This window comes from Martes martes (genome assembly GCF_963455335.1).
Source record: "Martes martes genome assembly, chromosome: 16".
NCBI lineage: Eukaryota > Metazoa > Chordata > Mammalia > Carnivora > Mustelidae > Martes > Martes martes.
The window spans coordinates 3,723,648-3,744,386 of NC_137904.1; the positions used below are offsets into that span (position 1 = coordinate 3,723,648).

A 20,739-nucleotide genomic window follows, 5' to 3' on the forward strand; every position below is an offset into this window, starting at 1 on the left:
TAACCCACGTTTTTCTGCTGAAAAATGGGCTGAAACTTGCTGGGAGCTCATAGGGAAGGGCGTTCTCATCACACAGATATTGAAAGAGCAGTGAATTCCAAGAGGTAGCTTTCCTTCGCTGTTCTTAGCATCTCAGATAAGATGTCCAAGTGACTATATAAAATGTCTGTTTTGTCTAGAAAAGTATCAGCGTTTGAGTATTCACAGACCACAGGGCGGTGTGCAAACAGGACCGGAGAAGGTATTTCTAAGGTGTCCGTGAGCTGATTCAGAGCCTGTGAAACTCTGCAATTCGACTTGTCCAAAAAGATGAGAAAATGCTACCACGGTATGCAAAGGGTAATTCCTTTCTCCGAACTTTTCTTGGCAGTTTCTTTCCACGAATATAAAGATGCACAGGGGCTCAAATTTCAATCAGAAATAGATTCTTTGACATAAATTCTTGGGAGGCAAAATCTGGCAACAATATGCGGCCTGGATTACGCTGAGGAGAGGCCGCAGGCGGGGAGGGGGGCCAGGAGGCTGGTGGAATTCAGGTGGAAGGTGACGGGGGTCTGGATGAGGGAAATGACAAGGGGCAACAGCGAGAGAGGGACAATTCCCGCAGTGACTCACAGGAAAACTCCCCAAGTGTGGGTGAACAGGCCAGAAACAGGGTATGAAGATTTTCAAACATGGGGGGCTCGGGGAAGTGACACAACCTAGTGGAAGAGGAATTCTTTTATTTCCTTCTAGAATCTTCTCAAACTTCAACATCGTTCCTAAGAGCGACTCGAAAGTAAAACTGCTCCTGCTACTCTCTTGTGGCCCTGCTTGCTAGATGGCCAACCTCTCTAGGCCAGGACTCTATCCTGCTTTTCTGTGCCCCGTCCACCTGTCTATCCATCCTTCCGACAGGTACTTCCTGAGCACCTTCGATGAGCCAGGCTCTAAGCTCGGGGCTTGGAAGTGAACAAGACAGACCAATATCTGACCTCATGGGAGCTGATACTCTGGGGACCCTAAATGACATCACACCGTGCCTTCTGCAAATACTCAATAATTGTTTTTGTGAAGTTGAACACATCATCTTTATTGAGTCTGAGGCCAGAACAGGTAAGAACTCAAATAAGGAAAATATCCTCTTATATATCACCCAAGAAGATCCTTGCCATGGCATCTCTAAAATCTACTGCAGTCAAATATCTTTCTAGTTTTATCCATTCCCACGTTTCCTTTCCTCCCTGCCAACCACACCGCCCAACAACAAGTGTTAACGTTAAGTTACAAACTTGACAAGATGGTTCACAGAAGAACAGAAATGGAAGCTGGAGAAGGTCATGGCCAGTTTTGACCTCCAAACCCAAGTTCAGAAATCCCGGTGTGCTTTTCTGGGAGACACTGGGACTTTAAGGAACAGACTTGGCAGTGCCTGCTGAACTTGGATACCCATCCCTCCATTCTAGTCACCCCATATTGGGGGCCATGTCCTACAGAAATAGAAGCCACGTCACCAGGGATCCCGACTGCCGCATTTACTTGTCATAGCAAAAAAACTAGACAACTCAGCACCCATCAAATGGGGAGTGGTTGGATGAAGGACTGCTTATTTATACGGCCCCAAATCAAGAAAAGAAAACCAAAAGGAACAGTTCTTTATCCTAAGTGTTTGATTGTCGGGGGTCCTGAAGAATAGAAGAGGGGGACACAGAGGTGGTATAGAAAACTGAAGACTTCTAAGTGAGATGAATTAGCTGCTAGGCCAAATTTCTGGTGACCGAGAGCCATCTGCTGGTTGTTGGTTATAATTCAACTACAGAATACTCAGCAATGAGCATTATACTTATAAGCAGCTCCTTCTGTAAAGCACTCCTGAAAACGTGTTTGGAAACAGAATGAGCCAAAGTCTACAATATGCTTATATATTGGGGGGGGGGGCTCAATTACCATGGCCCTACATCTCCCACTCCATTCTTCATGACCAAGAACACTTGAACAACGTATCAAGGGCACCCAACTGACGTTAACAATTTACGTTTAAGCATTCGGCATGACCAGTGATCTCCATCTTTGCTTTGACTCTACGACTCCCACCCCGCCCCCACCCCGCCCCCACCCCGCCGCATTTGCTTCCGTCCTCACTCATCTTATAAAATAAAAATAAAATGCAGTAAAATATTCACTTCATTGCGGGAACTAACTGTTCTGTGACAAAGACGCAAGCGTGATAAACAAAATTTTTAGCGGGCAGAAGGATGATCAACGGTGGTAGAAATCTGTATTTGTATCAGCTGATGTACAAAAACCCAAACCTGGCATTAAAAGACAGGCTGAGGGTGTCCGTGAATAATGTGTATGCATCCAAGACGCGCCAAAGTCACCAATTACCTGCATGGTCATCACTTCCACCACAACCATCTTGTTCTCAATGACATCAATACATCAATTCATCTAGTTCCCATCTAAAAATTTGAATTCTAAAAGCACCCCGGCTTTTAACTGTGCTTTTCACTTTCCCTCTGGGGACAGGGCCCGGGAACCTCTACGTGCCCTGGGGTATCTCTGTGGTCAGATGGACACCAGGATGCAGACAATATGCAGATGTGATCGGTCTAGAAAGAGGAGGGTTCGAGAAAGCACCCAAGTAAGAGAGAAAATATGCAAGTTCTACTGACTCTATGATGGCCATGTTGGCAATGTTGAGTCTCATTTCTCTACCTCCTCTGCCTCCCCCAGCTCTCTCCCTGTTCTTATCTCCTAGACCACCCATGGCCCACAGCCCACGATTCAGCACTTACCTATCAACTCTCATGTACCCTTCTCTAATAATCGGGGCAGGAAGAAAGGGCTCTCCAAAGGGCAGGCCACTTCTGGATCCCCCTCTGCTAAGAGTCGTGACAGCACTTGGTTAGCTCCGTTCACAAAGCACTTTACGGAGGCATAAACATATCCCTTCGCCTACCTTTATCTCATCGGGACTTCACAATCTTTTGTGGAGTCATGAGGACCTGCATTTTTACAAAAAATGATGGAGTCAAAATTGAAACCCAGGTTTTGCAATACCAGACCCTTTGTTCCCACCACTGAGTTACACATGCAGAGTTTGCCATATGGGGCTTGAACGTTTGGAGGGAACCACTGTGTGTTACAAACCAGGACCAGGAAGAAGGACAAAGTACTCGAAGCCAGTGAGAAATGAACCAGTGAGGGTCCCTACGAGGGAACCATGGAAGGAGACCAAAATCAAGAGGGGGGGACCCAAGAGAAAAAGCCTACAGCAAAGGACAGGGAGACCTGAGTTCTAGTCTTTCGCTCCAATTTATTCACCTTGGGTACAACGGCTTCTCCGCGCACTAGTGTCCCCATCTGCAAAGCAGCACTCCTCTCTCCTCTCTTACCCACAAAGAGTATTATGAGGCTTAAATAATATCTGAAAGCGCTTGATAAACAGACAAGAGAGGGCAGGAGAAACAGAAAACCCTTTTTAATAAACCAGAAAAAGCTTTTTTCAGTTTCTCACACATTGTCACTTATAAAAACCCCAAGTTGACAAGTATTAAATAGGCCTTTTTTCAAAAAAAGCCAAAAAACAAAAAACAAAAAACAACCCAGAGGTAACTTATGATACAGCGCACGTAGGTGTCTTTTGGGTACTTCTCCCTGTTACTTCATAGACGGGAATCTTCTTCAATTACTACGTGCTTAGAATTTAAAATTAATACACGCAGGGGTAGGAAATCTTATTACCTTCCCATCAAAAGTCACAAATATATCAGAGGCTAAAGACTGCAATTCAAAACAAGATACCATTTATTTGTTGCCCATCAGATCAACAAAACCCAGCCGGTTCTGTAACAGGGCACAGGGCTCCGCCACATGGCGCCGGGGGGTACTGGGAGACACTGGGACTTTAAGGAACAGACTTGGCAGTGCCTGCTGAACTTGGATACCCATCCCTCCATTCTAGTCACCCCATATTGGGGGCCATGTCCTACAGAAATAGAAGCCACGTCACCAGGGATCCCGACTGCCGCATTTACTTGTCATAGCAAAAAAACTAGACAACTCAGCACCCATCAAATGGGGAGTGGTTGGATGAAGGACTGCTTATTTATACTGTGGAACAACACAGCCATTGAAAAGAATTTGTTAGATCTACTGATTTGGAGGTCGGTTCGAATTTAAATGGAAAATGTAAATTACAGAGTGATATGTATAGGACAACTCTGTTTTCACAAAAAAATAGGAAAGGAAAATGCATACCTATGTAAATATGTTTGCAAATATTTGAATAAACACAGATCAACGCAGGGAAGGAAACCATTCAAACGGTTAACACTACTTACTTTAGGATAATGGCACTGCAGGGAAAGAATGGGAGCGAATTAATTTTTGGCTACCTCTCAGTATGGTTTGACTTGTTATAATGAGCCTGTATCGTGTTGATAATTTGTTTCAAATCCAATTAAGGACGAGTCATTTGCACAGGGAAGGGGATCAAGGGGAGGGAAGATATTAGGGGAATAAAGACCCACAACATTAAGTGAAGACTGATAGAAAGTAGTATTGAATGCATGCCTCTGCTTTTAATATCAAGAATAGGAAACAAACACTAAAATCAAGAAATGCCAGAATCACACATTTATCCCCCGGGGGAAAGAGCAATGGAAAAGAAAGATCTAAAGGTGAGGAAGGAAGGAGGAGGAGAGAGAGAAGCAAGAATAGGCAGACAGGCTGGGCAGGGGTCTACAGTCACCAAGGGCAAGTCTTCAAATGACAAACAGGGCTGCCGTTAATGGAGGAAGGGAAGGAGAGGAAAATGAAGACAGAAGGGGGACACGGCTCCTCTTCTGAAAGTGGGCAGAACAGGCAACCCTCCCTCCCTTTCAAGGGTACAAAAAATCCCAACTTCTCAAAATCTGCACATTGGGAAGGGCTGAGTGGTTTTCTTCCAGTTCTGCTGGCTCAAGTCTCCATCTTCTGGTCTGTTCAGGACATAGCTCTTGGCGTGTATGAGTGTGTGTGTGTGTGTGTGTGTGTGTACACGCATATGTATCGACATGAAAGTGTATATATGTTTAACCATAAGCATATATGGTTAAATATATATGTGTCTTTGTAAGTGTTCATAAGTATACATGTGTTATATGAGCTTACATTGTATGTACTACTTATTACCCGGTGTGTTACATTATGTATGAAAGTATGTCTACATATACGTGTACACATACATACAGGTATATACACACTTGTCTGCATGTGTAATATATAAAAATGTACGTATGTATACATGCCCTTATATATACGTATTTTTAAGTTCAAGTAGAACATGTAAACAGCAAAGTCATAAAAAGTCAGACGTGTACAGCTCAATGATAATTTGTGGAGTGAACACCCCCAATTAGCCACTATCCTGGCAAGACACAGAGCGCCACAGAACACCAGGATCTCTTGTGCCCCCTTCTTACTCACTGCTTCCCAAAAAGGGACCCACTTCTGGGATCTGTAATATCGTAAGGAAGGTCTGCCTTTACAGGAGTGGAATCTTACAATACATGTTCTTAAGTCAGACTCACTGTACTCAACATGTTAATGTGAGCTCTATCCATGGTGTGGCGTGCAGCTGTAGGTCATCTGTTCTCATCTTCTGTGTAGTATCACTGTATAAATATGCCATTACGTATTTACCGCCAGAGCATAGGTGTTCACGGAGTTGTTTCCAGGTAGGAATATTAATAAAGCTGCTATACAGTCTTCTACGTGCTTTTGTACACCTCCGTTTTAGGAGATAGGTTTTTTGTTTTGTTTTGTTTTTAACAGGGTTCCCAAAGTGGTTGCAGAACTGAGAGAGAGTTTCACCAGCGGGGGAAGAATTCCAACCACTCCACATCCGGCAACACTTGACCCGTCTGCCATTTTAATTTCCGCCAATCTGGTAGGTGCGATGGTCTCATGTCATGGTTTTGCTTCGCACTTTCCTGATAACTAGTTAAGTCGCACATCTTCTCATATTCTCACCAGCAACTGGGTATCTTCTTTTGTGATGTCCAAATTCTAGGCTTCTGCCTCTTTTTCCTAATGGGTTGTTGGTTATTTTCTGAAATTATAGGTATTCTTTATATATTCTGGATAGAACTTTGGTGTTGGATATACGCACAGAAAATACAGATTCTCATGCTGTGGCTTGTCTTTCATGCTTTGTGGTATCTCTTGATAAACAGAATTTATTTTAAGGAGGTCCAACTTATTTTGTGTTTCTTTCATGTTGAATGCTCTATGTGTCCTGTAAGAAATGCTTGCCCATCCCCAGGTCATAAAGACATTCTCCTACATTTTCTCCTTTAAGTTCTCATTTCACCTTTCACATGTAGATCTGCAAGCCTTTTGGTATTGATTTTAAAGCAGAGTGATGCAAAGGTGAAGATTCTTTTCCTTCCATATGCATGTCCAGTCGATCTAACATTATTTATTGAAGAGAGTATCTTTTCTCCACTACACTGCAGTGCACCTTTATGAGTCAGGTGGCAATACGTGTGTAGACTCTGTATTGTTCCACTGGTTTAGGTGCCCTTGTGCCCACATCACAATGCAGCTCTATGGCAAGTCCTGATAACTGATAACGTGAGCCCTTGTGCCTTTTGTTCTTCAAAATTGCCTTGGCTTTTCCTGGCTCTTTTAAATGCCATATAAAGTTTAGAATCATATCTTAAATGACAAAAGAAGAAAAAAACTGGCTGGGAACTCTAAATGGCTTTGTTCTGAACCTACGGGTGAATCTTGAGAGAGCTGACATCTTTATGATATTGAGACTTCCAATCCCTGAACATGGTCTATCTTTTAGTTTTTCCTTAATTTCTCCAACCAAAGTTACAGTTTTGAGTGTAGAAGTTTCATACACCTTTCATTTGACTTATTCTTACAAATTCATGTTGTTCATGCTATAATAAAAGGCATCTTAACATTTTTTTTTTGATATTTCTTTGTCATTCAGCTTTCAAAACCTTCTGAGCAGAGAAGTTACCAGGTCACTGCTGCTCACCTGTTATGTGGATGGACTACATTCATTACGGTTCAGGGGGGTATCACAGGGTTGCTCTGCCAACTTGATCAATGGCGTGGGACTGCAATGACTAATATTTATTCATATCTCATGGTCTTTAGATTCACGTGCCTGATCAGTCATCCAAATGGATAATCCTTCTTTCCACTCAGTATCTCTCTGGAAGTCAGGCTACTAATAGAGTTCCTTTCCTATCCCACGGAGAGGGGAAAAAAAAAAATCTGGACTAAAATGACTATAGAGATCCATTAGAGTAACTGTCAGTCTTATGAGTACATCCATCACCAAAAAACTTCAAATAGCTATTCTGTCAAGTTCTGAAACACTTTTGAGACATTTAAGAGTATTAGTTAAAACGTTCTACTTCATAATCTCCAAGATACCCTGTGGAGCTGAAAAGATAGTGCAGAGAGTCAAGAGGGCGTATGACACTATAATTCATGTTAAAAGTAAAAGAGGTGAGAGGGAGATTGGTGGTGTGTGTGTGTGTGTGCGCGCGCGTGTGTGTGCGGCATGCGTGCACCCCTGTATGTAGAATCTCTCTGGAGGGACACATTAAGAAACTGTTAGAAGTGGTTGCCTCTGGGGAAGAAATGAGGAACTTCACATCTGTTGAAGTGGGAGGGAGCTCCAATCTTCGTTGATTACTCTTTTGTACAATTTGGGTGTTTACACCATGATGCACCATGATGCAGATTAGATTTATATTTTTAAAAATTCTGTCAGTTCCCACAAACCACTGGGATATCCCAAAGGGTCAACATTTTGGTCTAAGCTTTCAACCAAACTGCCACTGTCATGTGATGTACTCAGTTTTTCTCCCCCAAAGAAACACAGTCATTATACACACTGCAAGGTTGCTTATCAAACCAGCAGTCAATGCAGGGAAAATAAAATGTACTAAGACAATATACAGTCCAGACTTTTCAGGTCAGTCTCTACCCAAATACTCCACCTTGTCACATGAAGTCTCAGTCCGCACACTGAATTAACCTACTGCATTTCTCCAGAACGTGGAGATGAGGTCAGAGGCTATTACCTCCCACCAAGAGTTAAGTAACAGACAGAAAACACACAAGATCATCTGTCTGCAGTAGAAATCAGCTCTATGAGACTGCCTAAATGTGTTACCAGAAGAACCATGGTGAAGTTCAAAAGCGCATCTCTTGAACCTCTTCAGGCAGACGGGTGGTAGTGGGAATATGCCGGCTTCCTTAAAAAGTGAGTTGAAGGTTTAAAGTGATTATCTAAGTTCCACGTGAACCTAAATAAAATCACCCAGAAGGCCAGTGAGCTACCACTTCTCTGGGACTTCAGGACCAGGAGAAGGGACAGGAGATGAAGGTCCTTAGTATGTTCACACAACTCGAAAACCTTCCTCGACTGGTGTCGGAAGACACTTAGAGATGTAGTGAGTTACCACTGCTGGAGGAGCTGTGGGAGGAGGGCTGAGGTGGTCACTATGGCTTGCCTTCCCAGCTTTGCTAAGTCTCTTCTCACTCCTTATCAGAACCTTGATTCTGTGCAAGGCTCCACTGCTCAGGGAACACAGTTTCAGCCCGGGGCACACATGTCTCTTGGGCAGACCCAAGACAATCTTGGCAACTCCATTCTTCCCCGGCTTTTGACAAAACCTAGCAGGTGATGCAAGCCTAGCCTACCTCTATTTTGAGCTGGTTTACCAACTGGGAAGCTTCCAGGAACTGCTTCCTTTCTCTTAAAAACAAACAAATATAACTGGAAAATGGAAGAGAATCAACAGAAAGTCTAGAAACAACCAGAGTAGTAAGAAAGTGTTCATGACATTAATAGTGTATGGTATGAACAGCTTCCATATAAACGACAACCAAAAAGCATGATGGCGAGAAAAAGTCAATCTAAAACCACCAAAAACACAAAATACCTAAAAATACATTAAATCAGAAACGTGTACAGCACACCTGAAGACATTCTGAAAGCCCTGAAAGACAGTTTGGCCCAATGGAGACATGTTCCTAGAGAGGGAGAGTCAGCAGTATAAAGGGTTTCAAGATTTAATGGAATGCCAATTTTTAAAAAATGATTTTTCCCTTTTTAAAACATTTTTAAATCCTTTATTTTTTTTTATTTTTAAAGATTTTATTTATTTATTTATTTGACAGAGAGAGAGAGAGAGACAGAGAGCACAAGCAGGCAGAGAGGCAGGCAGAGGCAGAGAGAGAAGCAGGCTTGCCACTGAGCAAGGAGCCCGATGCGGGGCTCAATCCCAGGACCCTGAGATCATGACCTGAGCTGAAGGCAGCGGCTTAACCCCCTGAGCCACCCAGGCGCCCCTAAATCCTTTTTTAAAAAAAAACCTTCTTAAAGGTTTTAAAAAGGTTTAACCCCTTTTTAAAAGCTGGGTTAGCTGATTCTAGAATTCATGTTTTTAAAAAAAAAATCAAAACTCTTTAAAAAGAAGTGTAATGACAAGAGGCGAACTCAATCATGTATTAAAATGTACAATAAAGCCTGGAAAGTAAAGGTGCTGGCATGTGAGTAGTCAGAGAGACCCCCAGAACACACCACAAAGTCCAGAAACAGATCCAAATAATTATGTACACAGAAGTATGATATTACAAAGCTCATCATCTCAAAATTTGTGAAAATGGATCATTCAGTAAAAAACGTAGTCAGTCAAAAAAAGCAGGTAGCCAAGTAAGAAACAAAGTGGGATTCATACTCTTCACCAAATTAAATTCCAAGCAGATCAAGTATTTAACGGTTATAAAATAAAATCCTGAGAGTACTAAACAGAAACACAGGAGAATTTCCTGATAACCTTGGTTCATTACCATTACATTTAAAAACTATATAAAACTCCACTAAGAAAGAACCATCTTCATATATTAGATTGTGATAGGAACCCAAAGTTTAATGACACCATCTCTGGGGCAGACTGTATGTAAACAGGCACTCATATGAATGGCTAGTGTAGGTCCACACTGGTTCTACGCGAGTTACAAGTGCATATGCCCTCTGATCCAGCCATCCTACTTGTAAAAACCCATCTAGAGACAGATCTGCCCACAAGTGAACTCCCTTCAGTGTAAGGTCATTCACCAACATTATTCTATAGTAGAAAAAAGTGTATGTATTAAGTACATAGGCACATGTATAAAATATATGGGTAACGATTGGAAACAATACACACATCTGTTAGCAGGAAGCTAGTTGAAGATATTATGGTACATGCATATAATGAAATATTGTAAGAAATAATAAGAAATTAATTAGAAATTAATTAATAAGAAATATTGTATCTATAAAATGAATAACAAACCTCCTGGTTTAGGAAGCTCTTGGATGTATTTGATTAGGTGGTAGAATGGTACATATCATTTGTATGAAAGATGGAGGGAAATAAGGAAACATATTCATATTTGCTGGTATATGCTTAAGAGACCTTTGTAAGGATATGCCAACGATTTTTAACAGTGATATTTACATCCGGAAGTGGGGAACATAGCAGGAGGGAGGCTTGTCCCCAAGTCCTGTTAAATGCTTTTTAAACTTCTCAGCCGTGTGAATATATTACCACAGGTATGCGTTCTTTTGCTACTTCCTACTTCTAGAAAAGTAGCCTGCTCATGTGTTAATAACTTGATGCAACATAAAATACAGACCAATGACTCTTTAGGAAAGATTCAAATCATCCGTCTTATAACTCAGGCTTTCATTTGAAATAAAACTGCCAGTGACTTAAAATGGGGGAGGGCTGCTTTTCATGTAAAATTTCATGTAGATTTTTTATTCGCCCACCTTGGCTTCCGCTACAGTGTCACTGACATGAAACACAAGCTGGAGGGATCATACTTTACCAGCCCAAAGAGTGAAATCTGAAATCAAGTGTAAAGTTCACACTCTCAGAGGACGTGAGCATTCCATTACCATCATTATTCTTTTGAGTTTAGCCATCCGCCTGCTTATTAATACGCCGTTCCTGACACACAGCAACCATCTCGACATCTAAATAACTTCCTATTTCCTATAATCCTCAATATAGTTGGCGGTGTGAGGATTAAAGCTTAGCCAATTAGCCACCCACCACAGCCGAGTTAATCACATAATGTCTGAGATGCTCACCGAGCAGTGGAGTATGCAAGGATTTTTTTTTTTCTCTCTCTACAGACAAAGATTTAACTAATTGTGAGACCCAGCAATGCTCTCAGATATAAAGGGCAGCAGGATTTAAAAATCAGAAGCTGTGTCACCGCTTAATATCTTCTGAGAGACATTGTTACCCTGCGACTTCTTTAACCAGTTTCCAAATGCCCTAAATTAGTCAACCATTGCTTATTTAGACTCTGGTCCTACCGCAAGGTTTACTTCTTTCGAATAATGACCGGTTAATCCGTAAGGTACAACTAAGATCCCATCACATGACAGCTCCGCATTCAAGGGCGTGATTGCCACATTAATGTTGGGTTCAAGGAAATGCTAATCCAAACTGGGGTCTGACAATCCTCTCGTCTCCTTAATCAGGCCACATACAAGGAGGAAAGGAAGAGAGAAGGAAGGGGCGGGGGAGGGGGACCCCCGGGAGAGAGGAGGCTAAGGGTTCGGGGGTGGGGGGGGGTGGGCAAGAGAGGAGTGGGGGGTCATACAAAGGAAACCGGAAGCGCAGGGGGGGTGTCCACGTGATCTTGTGTTGGGGCTGCCGGTTATCACGGGGCTCTGAGATACTGATGAGCTGAGCCACCCCAGGCCCGCCACAGGGAGCTTGCCGTGGTGGCCATGCGGCGTTAATGACAAATTGTGCCAGGAGAGTGCGTCTCTCACATGCTTAAGTTCTGATAAGGCTTTCCGGCCCATGTTATTTCTGTAGGTCTGTAGTTCGGGACCTAAGGCGAAGGCATGTGCCACCACCCAGCCCCCACCGCCCCCACCACGGAGGACAAAGCTACCGGCAGTGATAGAAAGGATGACAGAAGCAAACAAAAGTGCCAGAGGAATCTAGAGGTCGGAGAAGTAGACAAAGACACCGGAGGAGCCCTGAACCAGGAATCAGCCGTGGGGAGGGCTTGTAGGTCAGAGAAGCCCTTGTAGGTCAGAGAAACCGACTGGCAGAGAAGGGAATGGGGTTTCTCCAAAGACAGAGTTGAACAGCCCCAGTATCAGGAATGACCAGGCATCGCAACAGTCAGGAGGCGAGAGGACAAGTCTGTGAACCCGAACTGCTCCTGCCTCTGTCTGAACTCGGATCCTCAGAAGGTTAGAGAAAGATTAGGGCTTGAGAAGTTGGAGAGGGTCAGGGAGGCCTCAAGTGTGGGGACCAGGGGTACACAGGGCAAAAATAACACTCTGACGTAGGCAGGTGAGTGAAATCACAGACCGAAAACTCTGACTTGCAACCTAAGACAATGACTTCTAGCCCAGATGTGACATCCCTTCATGCACACACTCACCAAGATCCTTATTTCCTGCCTCTGGCACGTCTGCAGGGCTGCTGTGTCATGACCCTCAGAAGGAACCACCCACTCCCTGATCTGGACTTCTAGCCTCTAGGACTGTGAGCACAGATGTTTCTGGTAGTGACCTTCCAGGCCACCTAGCATTACCTTTCCTCAGTTTCCCTAAAATTCTCCCACCTATCAGTTTACTTCGGGGCCCAAGGAGGCTTCAGGTGACAGAGCTCCAGAAGGTAAGTCAGTTCCAGTCGTGGATCTCGTGGCTAGAATTCACGCACAACCGTTTGCTAACAAAACAACAAGCAGCAAGCCGGGCACCGGGGAAAGGTGCCATGACGAGATTTGGACTGGCAGAATGGGCGGGCATGCTGGAACAAATCTGGCCAGCCAGGGAGGCCAGGGGTGGGACAGAAGCCCTCCGGGATTGGGTGGGGGGCGGGGGGAGCAGGCAGTAGCCCAGGCTCTCTCCTGGCCCCACGGTGACACAATGCACCAGAAAGAACATCTTCCATTTGCAAAGGTTTTGGAGTCCACAAAGCCCTTCGCATACCGATCACCTCATCTGGTCCTCACGACAATGAAAGAGAGGCAGTACCCATATCTGCACCTCAAGGTCAATGATTTGGAAGCCCAGATGGCTGGGAGACCAGCAAGGCACTGAGCTGAGTCCCGACACTGGGTCCCGCCCTTCTCGTGGGACCAGGGGGAAAAGTTCGCATCTGGAGATGCTCACATCTGGGTGAAAGCCGAACTCTCAGACTGATTCGTTTAGAACCTTGTGCCAGCGACCCGACCCCTCCAGACCTCAGTTTCTCTAGTCTAAAATGGACGCGTGTGCTAAAGATCTCCCAAGCGAATGCACGTGAGGACTCGGATGCGAAGTGCCACTAAGAACAAAGGATATGGGGCCGTATTTCTCAAACCGGAAGGTGCCTTCAAATCACTGAAGATCTTCTTAAAAATGCAGCTTCGGGGGTCCCTGGCTGGCTCAGTGGGTAGAGTGTATGATTCTTAACTTCAGGGTCCTGAGTTCAAGCCCCAAGCTTGGAATGGAGCCTACTTCAAATAAAATTATTTTTAGAAAACGCAGATCCAGGGCACCTGGGTGGCTCAGTCGTTAAGCGTCTGCCTTCGGCTCAGGTCATGATCCCAGGGTCTGGGATCGAGCCCCGCATTGGCTCCCCGCTCAGCACGGAGTCTGTTTCTCCCTCTGCCTGCTGCTCTGCTCTGTCAAATGAATAAAATCTTAAAAAAAAAAAAAAAAAAAGAAAAAAAAAAAACAAACCAAAACCCAAAAACTCAGATCCAAAAGGTCGGGGGCGGGGCCTGAGATCTGTGTTTCTAACACGCTCCCAGCTGGTGCTGACACCTGTGCGCAGGTCACACTTTACATTAACAAGGACGTGGAAACGATCATAGGAGAGAAGACAGGTGATAAGCAAGTGGGGACTAGAAAACCCACAAAACCCACGAAGACCTAGCACAGGGGGTGGCCCCCCGGCATCTTTATAGGACACAATGAAAAGCGATGAGCAGGGCCTGGCACACAGCAAACTCTTGTCGAAGAGTAACTCTCACCGTCCATCATGGTCACCACCTCCAGGACCACAACGCAAGGCTGTGGAGATGCCCCTCATCGCCTCTGCGCTTGACCCTTCCTCCTGAGTACACTTCTGTTCTCTTTCTGGACTGCAAAGACCACCCCCTTCAGGGCAAAGGCCCTTCTTGACAGATGGCATTGACTCTGCCTGTGGATCCCCTGGCTCGTGTGTTCATTTCACCCACCGCCCCGCCCACCCGAGGCTTCTCACAAACCCTGCCCAGGACACGACCCCTCCCTCCCGGACTCCTGGGCTTCCTCCCTCCACTGCAATGACTTTAGATTTCACTGAACTTCCCGTGTCTTTCCTAAGTTCCTTCTAAAAACCCCGGATCACAAGCTCGCAAGAGGTCTGAGGCTGACAGGAAACTTTCGCTGCTCAGCTTGCCCCAGGGCCGTGGTCTGCAATCCTGGCTGCCTGGGGGCCTCGCCTGGGACCCTCCTTCCCCCACCCACACCCCCACTTTAATTGCCTGAGGCGGGGGCCTAGCAACAAGTGGCCTAAGGTAAAAAAACAAACAAACAAACAAACCATTGCCCTCGGGAAGCCATGTTATTCCTGATCAGGAACTCCGCAGAAGCCCCTCTCCAGAATGAAAGCCTCATCCTCAGAGGGGAAATGGTAGAGAAGTGAGTTTCTATTCAAAGTTCATTTCCTGCTGTGATACTTTCCACCAAGGAGCTTGGAAGCAGGAGGGGGGGCAGTTCTAAAGACGTAACCATACAGGGATCATGAACCCCAACCCTGGAAAGCTGGATGGCCTTTCTGGGTCTTCCAACAGAGCTGGGCACGGGACGGCCATCAACTGTGCTGGCAAGTAAATCACTTCCGGGCACAGAACAGGCAAGAATACACCTGCACCACTCCTGTACCTTCGTGAGCTACAGGGACAAGTCTCACTAGGACACAGCTTTTCAAGGTGCCAGTGGGGGAAAAAAAAAAAAAACAAAATAAAACAAGAAAAACACCTCTCTCCCCCCACAGATGAGTACATGCCTTCAGGAGTTTAAAAGACAGCTCCCATAGGACAAAGCAAGCAAAGAATGCAAAGGAGATTTGCTGACGTCATCTATACTCTCCCCAGTCTTCCCTCGGGATGGGATTCGGCTGAACACCCCGATGTACTACATCTAGAACATTAAAGAACACTAAACTGAAAGAAAGTGGGAGTCAAACACTCTAACGGAGCGGAGTGTATTTTACTCGTTGAATTAAGCTGCAAACACATCTTCACCCACCACGTAATCCCTGTAAATGAAGGCGTCCTACCTGATGAGATCTGGTTCTGCACCCTCGTTCTTAAAGGATGCCACAAGCAGTCTCTCTCGAGTTACAAGTTCATCCAGCAGGTTCTGTCTTCGGTCTCCTTCAAGCTGTGTTCTGCAGGCATCTTGTTAAGGTCCAACGGTGGGTGGATTACCTCAGTTTCCCTATTCTGGTACAAGGGAGCTCTCCCGGTCGGCTGTGACCGTTACAGACCCTAAGCAACTGTGGCCAGAAGAGACCTGAACTGTTCTTCTCTTCCTGCTCTGACCTTCGACATCGTAGATCTTCCAAGTAAAGGACCTTGACAGAACCAAAGCAGGGTTCTGAAAAAGACACCCCCCCCCACCGCCACTGAAAATATAGCAGGTAGAAATTATCTTCCTCCCAGAGACCCACACGGAAATGATTACTCCTGTCGGCAGAGCCATCACACTCAGGGACTCCTTGGATTTTGAGCTGTAGGAAGCAGTGTTCAAAGGTGATTTCCTAGACACTGGTACCCTAAGGTACTCTGTAAGGAAGGAATGAGGTTCTCTATACCGCCTTTCTTCTGTGTTAACGCCTATGAACACACCTCGAATAGCTTTTGTAACGTGCTACTCTATGAGACAGATTCGCTCTAAAAGGAGTTCCCATCAGTTCATTATTTAAACACACAGCACGGTATTTAACTCTAAAGACAATTACAAAGAAAGAATCAGATCTCAGCGTGCTATTCTAGCAAGCGTGTTAAACCAGGAGTCTGAAGCCTACAGTCTTGCTTTGACCACTATCTACGATCTCGAGTCCCCTGTTTGGATCTCCATGTCTGTCTATGCAATGCCAGAAAACAGATAATCTCTAACACCTTTTCCAGCACAACTCATGAGTTATGGCTAAAGAAATAAACCGAGGCTAAACCCAGAGTTTTCTGCTCTAGCTTTCTTGAAGGAGGCTAAGCGAGTTCTTCTAGGCTGAGTGAGAGAGAGAGAGAGAGAGAGTGTGTGTGTGTGTGTGTGTGTGCGCGCGTGTTTAAAAACAAAACAGAATGTTCAGGGAGAACATTTCTGCCGTAAAAAGAACAACGGGAGAAAGCTAACCGATCCTTCTGAAAGGGTGTATCCGACACAAGACATAAAAAGTAAGTACAGAAATAAGCCATCTCGGCAATGATTTTTTTCTGGCTTTGAGTTTGTTATTAGATGGCTTTTGTTTTATTGGCCCTGAAAGCCCGGTAATCCAGAGTCACCCCGGGCACAATTACCTAGTGCTGGTAACGGTAAGACATGAGTGAGCCTCCTGCTTTACATTCAGAGACGCTTTTCTATTTAAGAGGAAGATGGCAAACGCTGCATGGAGGCCCAAAATATTTCCAAGAAATTGGCCAAATCAAGCAGTAGCATCGCCCTTTCCCGCAGGAGGCGCGGGACCACGGCCCAGGGAAGCTGCAATTTCTGCTGCTAATTTTGAACGGAAAAAGTTAGCTTGCTGGTAAAATCATAATAATCTTTAAAAATCCAGAAAAAAGGTCCCCGGTAACAGACAGTAGTTAGTAAAACCAGGAATCCCCAAACCAATGCAGCTACGCAGTATCAGTTGTTTCAGATGATTAAAGTGAGTCAATAAATAAATAAATGAATTCTCTGAATATTCCAGAATGCCACGCTACCGCCATGGAAAATCGCTACCACTGCTCTTCCGTTTCATTCTTGCCCGTATGTCACTATGCCCCCAAGTACGCCATCTGGGAAACCATAAGGTAGCAACTGCAACTAAGAAACAGCGCGCTGGGCATCAGACTCAGCTCAGGTCATGATCTCAGGGTCATGAGATCGAGCCCCGCTTTGGGTTCCATGCTGAGTGGGGAGCCTGCTTGAGATTCTCTTTCCCTCTCCCTCTGCTCCTGCCCCATTCATGCTCTCTTTCTCTAAAGTAAATTCAAAAATCATAAAAAAATAAAAGGCCAAATATCTGCCTTTTGATCAATGCCAACACCAGGAAAAAGTGTCGATGTGTTTCCTGTAGTGACAGATCGTCGACAGAGCAGAAGGCAAGTGAAGTTCGTGGGTGGGGAGAGAGGGGGAGGGGACAAGCTTTCAGAAGCTATGGCATGAATTATACGGGACAAAATGGGAATTTTAATTTGCAGAAACTATTAATTACATCACAGTACTAATTCGCCTTGTCCTGTGCCCTATGCACGGCCTGCTCTGGCAACAAAAGCTGAACCCCATCCATTCTTAAAATCAAAGTCAGAGTTCACTGGCTCAGGGCTTTAAAGATTAAAAAAAAAAAAAATTATACAAGTATCATTAGAGAAAACAGAGGGGAACTTTTTGATAATCTTAGAGTAGGAGAAATCTTACTCGTCGAGACTGAAAACGTAGAGGCCATGAAGGAAAAGACAAATTTGACTACATAAAAACTGTAAATATCTGCAAGTCATAAATTTGTAAATATCTGCAAAATAAATTTATCAGTGACAAATTCATAGTGACAAATGAAGAGAAAAGCAAATGCGAACAGGACACAGAAGAAACTGTAATCATAACAGAAAAGTATTCAGTTTTACGTTAGTCAAAGAAATGCAAACAGAAACGTAGTATCACTTTCACCCATCAGTTAGGAAGTGTGACCAGGAAGTTCTGGAAATGGCAGAGGGAGCACCCACTGATATTCCTGGTGAGAATGTAAACCAGTTCAGCCAAGGGCCAGACTGTCTTCTCAATGACAAAACATTCAGAAGACACATTCCTTCAATAGGACCTTCTGTAGACACATTCGCACGTCTACACCAAGACTTCACAACAGAGATGTTCACGGCAGCATTGTTTATAACAGCCAAAGAGCAGAAATGTCCTGTTGTCCACCCATAAGGAATGAGCACAACCCCATAGTGGAAGGTTTTGTAGCCTAGAAGAAAAAAAGAGTAGCAACACTGTTTATGGACTGAAAGACAGTAATTAATGTTGCCAAGGGCTTACTAAGTACTTACATGTATTAGCTGATATGGAATCATCTCTAGAACACAGTGTTAACACAAAACAAAAGAAAAAACGGAAGCAAAAAATTAAAGAGTGGATGGTGTCTTCCGACTGCATTTAAAAAATACTCAGCTGGACACACGTTTGTCTGTCTACTCAGGAAATTTCTGGAAGGATACACAGCAACTGCTTCCAAGGAGGAGGAATTGGGGATTCAGGGTGTGAGGGAGTATCCTGTTCATGGAGTATCATTTTGTATTGTTTGTCAATCATAATGCTAATTAATAAAATTAGAAGGTGCTTTTATAATAAAAACAGGAGAAGAAAGATTTTAAAATATAGCAGACGCCTGTTGCAGTATCAAGCTTGTTAAGCATGGACTTTAAGTCACATCAGTTTCAAGAGTGGTAAAGCGTGGTGATTGTGTTTTGTAGGTTAGCAGCTAAAGAACAGAATCACAGATGGTCATGGCTACAAGAGACCTTAGCATTCCCCTAAGCCAGCTGGGGTTCTCCTGGTTCTCCCGACTACTCGCTTGTCCCAGTGCGGCTGTCCCCTGGTTGGTTAATGACAATGCTGGGCGAGAGCCCAGTTCATTCTGCTTTAGGTCAGGGTTTGTCCACCACCTCGGGCTGGCCTTGACCACCAAACCTTCTGTGGGCTTCTCCACCCTGGGGCTCCCAGGACTGCCCACTTAACTTTGCCACTGCTCAGCATCCTGTTAAAGTCAGTAACAAGATGAGGAATACTAATTCGGAACCTCCCCAGAGACTCCCTGCTAACCTGGGAAGACTGGAAGTTTAAGCAATTAGGAATGCCCTCCTCCTTTTTTTATTTGTATTTTAGGACACAGCGTAAGGAGATGGGGGGAAAGAGGGCAAAAGGAGAAATCATAGATTAACAGCCCTTCTGCATGGCGCACTTATTATGTGGGGGTTGTGGTTAACAAGAGGTCCAAGAATCGTCCAGGCAAGGATCCTGCTTTCTGATGTGGACTGATGGTAGCTGAAGGCGTGAGGGAAGGGTAGGGAAGACAAGCAGAAAATAGGGTAGTAGTCAGTGGCCAGTGCTGGGACCTCCTTCTCCACCAACTGGAAGAATAACCAAGGAGGAAGGTCAGAAGACAGACAAAACCATAGTACTCCGTCATCGGCTAGGCTGGTCTTACACATAAAGCCCAGTGACGGGGATGTAAGGTTGTACGAGATGGGATGCTGACTTCACACTACTAGTACTTGCTACCAAGGCACATTAGCGAAGCTTCCCTGCTGAACTCCATCAGCACTTGGATCCTAAGAGGAAGGGGAACCAAGATGCTGCTGGGGCTGCAGGATGCCCCACCCCCCTCCAGCTCCTGGATTTTCTCTTTATTTGGTAGAAAGGCTTAAGGATTTTGGCAAGTCTGGGACGCGTGGGTGGCCCAGATGGTTAAGCATCACCTTCGGCTCAGGTCCTGATCTCCAGGTCCTGGGATCAAGTCCCAGGTGGGGCTCAGCAGGGAGCCTGCTTTTCCCTCTCCCTCTGCCTCATCCCTGGTTGTGCTCCCTCTCTCTCTCAAATGAATAAACAAAATCTTAAAAAAAAAAAAAAAAGAATTTTGGCAAGTCCTGCTTGTGAATTCATCACTCTGGAGAAGGAAGAAGTTTTCCGACACACTTATTTTTTGGTGCCTTAACAGAAGAGTCGCAAGAGGACAGTTTAAGGTCCTAGGGGCCAGACTTCCCCAGTTTACATACATTGCATCCTTTTTTTTAAGTTAACAAACTGTACTGAATATTTTTCATGTGCCAGAGCAGGTCCTAACCTTCCTCAAAGCACTGACCACATCTTGCAAGCACTATTTCAATACTGTCATTTTCTGTGTGCTTCGATATAACTTCTTTACATGATGATGAACCCCATAAGGACTATCTGTCAGTTCCCACGGTAGCTGGGATTTTTTTTTTTTAAGATTTTATTTATTTATTTGACAAACAGAGATCACAAGTGGGCAGAGAGGCAGGCAGAGAGAGAGGAGGAAGCAGCCTCCCTGCTGAGCAGAGAGCCTGATGCGGGGCTCGATCCCAGGACTCTGGGATCATGACCCTAGCCGAAGGCAGTGGCTTTAACCCACTGAGCCACCCAGGCGCCCGGCAGCTGGGATTTTTACCGTAGTGACAAAACAGTAAGTAGCAGGTAATCTTCAAGGGGGGCTGACTACACGCCGAGCACCCGCCCCGCACATCACTGAACCCTGCCGACAATCCTATAACCAGGGGTACTTCTACTATCTCTATTTCCAGATGAGAAAACCACACACACACAAAACCCAAAGTACAAAGAGGTTAAGTAACTTGTCTGAGGTCACACGGTTAGTAAATGTTGAAAGCTACCTTGTATTCAATACCCCCCCCAGTAGGAGGGGCTGGTCCCATGAGGTGCTCTAAATTGATTCCCTGCAG

The 20,739-nt window shown here is 44.8% G+C and overlaps 1 protein-coding gene across 9 annotated transcripts in view; it reads right to left on the bottom strand.

Annotated features, from left to right (window-relative positions):
* Window positions 1-20,739, bottom strand: part of STX8 (syntaxin 8) — a 244,322-nt gene that overhangs the window by 206,235 nt on the left and 17,348 nt on the right. For 4 of the 9 annotated variants that reach the window (XM_080826392.1, XM_080826400.1, XM_080826399.1 and 1 more), the window contains one exon: window positions 15,339-15,449. The exons of the other annotated variants lie outside the window; for them this stretch is intronic. In XM_080826392.1, coding sequence (XP_080682518.1) covers window positions 15,339-15,449 — 111 coding nt within the window. The remainder of the gene's footprint in view (window positions 1-15,338; window positions 15,450-20,739) is intronic. 9 annotated transcript variants of the gene reach the window in all.